General features: G+C 43.1%; 1 protein-coding gene across 1 annotated transcript; it reads right to left on the reverse strand.

Annotated features, from left to right (window-relative positions):
• Positions 1–1,406: 1,406 nt before the first annotated feature.
• LOC133900278 (uncharacterized) lies at positions 1,407–1,814 on the reverse strand. The gene has a single exon (XM_062341382.1). The coding sequence runs from the start codon at positions 1,812–1,814 to the stop codon at positions 1,407–1,409; it is 408 nt and encodes a 135-aa protein (XP_062197366.1).
• Between the last annotated feature and the right edge of the window lie 5,228 nt (positions 1,815–7,042).

Here is a 7,042-nt window from a genome sequence, read left to right on the forward strand (position 1 = left end):
GAGGTCTTCATCTCCCTCACGTCCACGCGTACGTGCAAGCGGCGACGAGGAAGGCGACGACAGCTCCCTCACCGGCGGCAAGCGACCACGGAACAGCGATGGTGGTGCCTCGCAAGAAGTGGTGGTCCAGCGCGTCGTGAAAGAGTCGAGCGCGTCCATGGTGTACCCGGTGCTGACGAAGATGAACTACCATGAGTGGGCTCTCATCATGAGGGTCAATCTACAAGCGCAAGGTTTGTGGGAGGCGGTTGATTCCGGTAAGGATTTCCATGATGACAGGCTTGCACTGGCTGGCATTCTTCGCGCGGTTCCGCCGGAGATGCAGTCGATGCTGGCGGAGAAGGACATGGCGAAGGTGGCTTGGGATCACCTGAAGACGTCATGCATGGGCTCGGCACGTGTGCGAGAGGCCAATGCACAGAAGTTGCTGAAAGAGTTCGAGAACATCACCTTCAAGGATGGCGAGGCCATCGACGATTTCTCGATGAGAATTTCCGGCCTTGTCTCCAAGCTTCATGCTCTCGGCGAGATCGTTGAAGAAGCTAGAGCTGTCAAGAAGTTCGTCCGTGTTGTTCCACCCCGCTACTTGCAGATAGCCCAATCGATTGAGAGTTTGAGACACTCCTTGACGTAAAGGACATCTCGATCGAAGAGCTCACCAGGCGTCTGCGTTCGGCGGAGGATCGGCTCGACGGCGGGGGTCATGGCAACGCCGTCTACGACAATGCTAGCCGTCTTCTTCTCGCTGAAGAGGACTGGCTCACGCGCCTCAAGAGGCATGAGCAAGGTGACGGGTCGTCGAACGGCGAGAAGACGGGCACCGCGCCGCACGGGAAATAGAAGGCTCGTGCACCCGCGCCCTCGATCCGCGACACCAGCAACGGCTCCAGTGATGGCAAGCCGCCACGATGCAAAGGCAAGTGCCGCAACTGTGGTATTTATGGTCACTGGGCGAAGGAGTGTCGAAAGCGCAAGAAAGAGCACCAAGAAGAAGCACATTTCGCAAGGCCGAGGTGGAACAGGGCGCGCTGCTCCTGACGCAAGTGTGCAATGTGGCACACACGGCACCAACACAGCATGTGTTCCTCAGTGAGGAACGAGTGTCCCCAGTTGAAGCTGATCCAAACGAGAACGAAGGTCGTGGCTGCATCCTGAAGTAAAGTTGGGGATTTGGCAGTAGGATAATTAATTCGATGATGAGAAAAATGTATCTAATTAGCTGTCTCACTGCATTCTCAATTAACACACTTTTCTAGCTAATTGACTTTTTCATCAATTTAGGATAAGTAAGTTCATCACTATAAAAAAAAGTTCGGATTAAAAAAACCATCCGTACTATAGAATAAGGGTGCTAAATCTAAATTGCTAAATTCAGATTACTACAATAAATCTAGGTAAGTAATAGACTATGATTCGTCCATCTCCTCGTCCTCCTTCTCCTCGTCATCATCGATCATATTAGAGTCGCCGCCCATCTCCTCCTCCTCCTCCTTGTCGGTGTTAGAGTCATCACCCATCTCCTCATCCTTCTCCTCCTCGCCGTCGTCGGTGTCAGAGTCGCCGCTCATCTCCACCTCCTCTGTCAAGAGGTGTGCGATGGCCTTATCACTGATGATGGCCTCCACTGTTCCCTCAACTTCGCTGATGAGTTCCGCCTCATGGACGGTATGAGCGATCGTCTCGTTGTTGGCAATCGCTTTCTCCTTCTCATACTCGTCCTCCACCTCCACCTTCAAGAGGTCACAATCGCTGTATTCATCGTCAGGAGCTGGCACCAAGGACGACGACGCTAGGTCCTCGTCGTTAGCGGCCATAGATCGCACTGGATTAGAGGAGCAGGACGGTGGGTGTGGCGGTGAGGAGGAAGCTTAGGATGTGTAAATTGGATGCTAGGGTTTCCGGACCCATTATTTATAAAACATAAAATTAGTGATGGGTTGTAGATACGACCTGTCACTAATGATCGGGTCTCTCCGTCTTGGGATTCGATCATTAGTGACGGGTCATAAATTAACCCATCACTATCAATATCTTTACTGACACGTGAAGTTCTCACCCGTCACTAATGTGCTCATCCCTCTGAGGTATTTATCTGTATACTGGCTGCATCCTAAAGCAAAGTCAGGGTTTAGCAGCCATCTTCTCCTGCAAACATATCACAAATTTGAGATTACATTGAAATTCATACTTAATTGAATATTACATATATTATAAATTTGAGGTTATATTGAAATTTAACTTAATTGAATATTACAAATTTGAGGTTATATTGAAATTCAGACTTAACTGAATATTACAAATTTAAGGTTCCATTGAAATTCAGACTTAACTAAATATTACAAATATTACAAATTTAGATTACATTGATTCATGTATCATTTGGCATGTTACAGCCGTTTTCGTGCTTTCTTCACATGGATCCCTTTGTTATGATCGGAACGTAGGTATGAATTCTTCTCGTTCTGTGCAACTTGTGGCATGATTGCAGTAGCGAAAGGGATGATTTCATCAAATTGATTATACTCGTCCTCATCAATCATGTTTTCAACTCCGATGATCCGTCTTCTCCTAGTGAGAATCACATGAAGTTTCTTATCTACCGTGTCGGTCACATAAAACACATAAACAAATTGTTTAGCGAATACGAAAGGTTCATCCTTATATCCGACAAGTTTGAGATTAACGCTAGTGAATCCGTACTTATGTTTCGTAACACCCTTTGTCCCATGTACCCAATGGCATCGAAGCAGAGGTACCTTGAATACCAGGTAATCCAGTTCTCAGATGTCCTCTATCTGACCGTAGTATGTGCTCCTGTACATGTTGTTATCATAAGCATCTATATAGACACCACTGTTCTGGTATGTGCTTTTCTGATCTTGGGCAACCATGTAAAATGTGTAACCATTTATATCGTACCCTTGATATATTGTAATTGTGTATATAGGGCCTACTGCTAGTTTTCTGATCAAATCACTTTTAGGAGTACTCGATTGATTGATCCGATCTTGAAACCAAGTGTTGAACCTTTGTATATGTTGCTTCGCAAGCTAAGCTTCAGTCCGCCCTGGATTATCCTGAAGAAGCAACTGCTTGTGCTCGTCGATATATGGGAACACTTTGCTCATTTGTTGTAATATGAGGAAATAAGCATGGTCATATGCCTTCGACTTAGGAGTAATTGCATGTTTTTATAGAATTCTTTGCTCTACGAGTCTATCCTTGTGGCGAGAATGAGGCACACCAATTGAGTTATCTGGGTCCATGTAATTAACACACCACTCCACTACCTCCTCTGTAGAGTAACCCTGCGCGATGCACCCCTTAGGAAAACCTCGATTCCTTACGTACGACTTGAGAACGTCTATGAATCACTCATATGGATACATATAATGCAGGAACACAGGGCTAAGAAAATAAATCTCCTTCACAAAGTAAGCTGTGAGATGGACCATGATATCGAAAAAGGATGGTACAAAATACATCTCGAGAAGATTAGTCTCGAACTGTCTTTTTTTCGGATCGAGTACCTTCTAACCAATTGCATTAAAAAAAAGCACAGGCTCATGATAGCCTTTCGAACACCAATTGGCAACATGTTTCTAATTCCAACCGCAATCATCTGCGTCAACATCACATGGCAATCATGAGTTTTCATGATGGCAACTATTTTTAGCTTTTTCACTGAAACAAATCTTCTAATATTGGACGAGTAACCGGATCGAACTTTCACACCGTGCAAGAACTCGCAAAATTCTTTTTTCTCCTTCTTGGAGATGCCTTGCCATAGGCCCTAATAGTGATATCCTCACTACTTTCTCCCCTTAAACGTATGTAAAAAGAGATAGATAGCTTAACAAAATTCCTTCCATCTAGAGTGGATTGCACCAAAGGTACAATACCACCTATCACAGGAATTACCTCTTTAAGCCATATGATCGGTTTCAACACCTATATGATTGGATGATATACATTGAGCCTAATGTACTATAAAGTCAATTAAATTGTTGTGTCCTAATGAGTGTTACTATGAGCCTAACAATGAGGGAGAAAAAAAATAGGTTACTATGATCGATCTCGATTGTGGCCGGTGGGGGAACGCCGGTGGGGGAACACCTGGAAGGTAGTATATGCCTGGTGCGTGAGCCGATGGAGGAGTTGTCGGGATCTATCCAAATCCATCATGGCGGTAGCAACGGCCCCCGCCACTACTTGATCCATCATCCTAACCCTAGCAGGTAGAGGGGGTGGCGGCGTACGTCAGGCTGTGGTGGAGGGGGGAGGATGGCGGCAGCATCGGCGGCGAGGTGCGAATGGCGGCGGCGGTGGTAGGAGGAGGCGAGCGGACGTGAGCGGAGATGAGAGTGGTCGAGAGAGAGAAATAGACAGATAAGAGTGTTTGAGCAGATAGGAGTGACAGAAATTAGTGACGGGTTATAAGAACATCCGTCACTAATGAGTCAATCATTAGTGATGGTAACAACTACAATCCATCACTTCTACTGTTTATCTTGCCTGTAGCACTGATCTGATCTGTTGATTTTTGATCTGATGGCTGAAAAGAGGCCTTAATGCATTTTACTGTGTCTCTCTCAGTTGCTAGTTGCAACTGCAGAGGATCCAAATCGACCTCTTGGACACTTATTCGTACTCTGTTCCTCTTTTTAATTGAAGCTCCTGCAACTTTGCTTAAAAGAAAAGCGTCCTGCCGACTCTGGCCATTTCCTCTCATTTTTCAACTCATCTTGTGTTGGTTTGCTAGTGTTGGGTGTGCCGCGATGAAAAAGAAGTGTTATATTGAGGGCATTGCAAATTATGGTGCAATTTTGTATATGCGTGTTCTGATAATATGCATTTACTCTCTGGATCACGTATCCGATCTTTTGTATTGCTAATAAAAATGAAGACTTTCAGACTAGACCTCTCCTGTGTTCTTGTTAGGGTGAAAACGATAAGAAACAAGCGCATATAATCTGCTACCGACTTACTATTTTTTCTGAGAACAGATTTCATTAATTATCAGGGTTACATTGTTCTGAATAAACATTTACATCTATACTTCTATATCTATACTTCTGTAAAATATCAAATGATCTTCCCCATCCATTTAAGTTAATCAAACGATCATTGTGCAAAGAGTCTCCCCATTGCTCCTTCTAAAAATATATTTAATCTCACATTAATTATCTTCCATATCTAGATATCTAATATTTGCCTTCAATATATTCCAAAATACATTTAACCTTCCATTATTTGTTTTTTTATACCTAGACGTCCAATATTTACCTTACATATATTATTATATATCCTAGATTGATTCTACATGTGTGAAATACATGTGCGTCTAATATTTACCTTACATATATTATTATATATCCTAAATTGATTCTACATGTGTGAAATACATGTGCAGTTGTTAGTCTAAAAAACGAACCAAGAAACATCCTATCTGCCATGTATACTTTGCTTTGCAGATATATGCACAGCAGTATTAGCTTATCTATGGTTAAAAGAGAGATTAAAACCAGTAATCACCCTGCTTAGCTCCTGGATATCTGTCGTTGCTGGCCTCATTGCGTTGGCAAAATGGCGTTTTAAGCTGCTGATCCTTGTGCCTCCTATTCCCATCAGCCAGCATCAACAATTTCCCAACTCTAGTCATTTCCTCTCATTTTCCGCCTCATCCTGCATTAGATTGCCAGTGTTGGGTGTGCCACAGAGGAAAAAGAAGCGTTAATAGGGCATGCCAATGATGGTGAAAATTTTGGTAGGTTCATATGTTGTGCATATACTCCATGGATCACATATCCTATCTTGTATTGCTAATAAAAGTGGAAGGCTTCAGGACTAGACCGTTCTTGTTCTTCTGTTCCTCGGATGGATCTGTTTGTGCTTGCTAGTATTCATCTATGTGTATACCTATTTACAGGACACTGTTCTTGTTCTTTTGTTCCTCGGATGGATCTATTTGTGCTTGTTTTAGTATTGATCTATGTGTATCGGCTATGTGACCTATTTACACGATATTAGTAATTGCACATGTATTTTACACATGTAAAATCAATTCAGGATATAACATAACAAAAGAGATATTTGTATATCAAACTTTCCAAATACACATACGTAGTAAAACAAATAGCACGATTATTGTTAATTCCTCGATTTGTAGATGGGGAGATTGGAAGTATTTTTAGAAATAGGAATATAGTCCAATTTTACACGCCCACTGTCTGATCAGTTTAGTTAAGCGATAGAGGTCATTCGAATCTACAAAGAAGTATAGATATATACTAACTTTCTTTAGTTTAAATAGTTGCGCTATTAGTGGGGAAGTTAGTGCATCACAGAAACAGGTGCATATTCAGAAACAGGTGCATATTCAATGCGCTGCTGACATCCTCGCAAGCTGACTAATTGCCACTCAAGCGCATCATTGAGTCCAGTTCAATCTCTCTCCAAGGTCTTTGTCCTTCGGCATGGCCCCTACCCGCTCCTCTCTTGCTCAGCGCCAGTACGAGAGGGTGAGGACCCTTCCTTTGCTCACAGAAGGAGATAAATGGAGAATATTAAGATACTACTGGAAGAAAATAGTGACTAAGGAAACAATGTCTGGAGGCGCAACTCTGTTATTCTAATATCAATTCTAAATACTGGCCTACCATGGTTCAATATTCTCTTGACAGCAACAAAGTTTAATGCTGCACAGAGTTCAGGCGCAGCTAGCTATTTGCCTGCATTGTGAGTCCACACCACATATGACATTATGTCCAGAGAGCAACCTAATGCAAGTCTAGGGTGTTAGGGGACTAAACAGCCCATTGAATCTGATGTGTACTTTCCTTTTACCTCCTATTCCCATTACACTCTGGATGGAAGCTTCTTCCCAACTCTAGCTGTAACCATCCTCCTCTCTTCTTCATACATTTGCTGTTCTATGGTGCGAAAGAAGCATTATATAGAGGGCGCCATATCAGTGCCAATAGTAATGTAGACTTGGTAGGTGCTCATATTTGCCATGCATTCATTTCTCTATATTATATAT

Source organism: Phragmites australis, chromosome 19, assembly GCF_958298935.1.
Source record: "Phragmites australis chromosome 19, lpPhrAust1.1, whole genome shotgun sequence".
NCBI lineage: Eukaryota > Viridiplantae > Streptophyta > Magnoliopsida > Poales > Poaceae > Phragmites > Phragmites australis.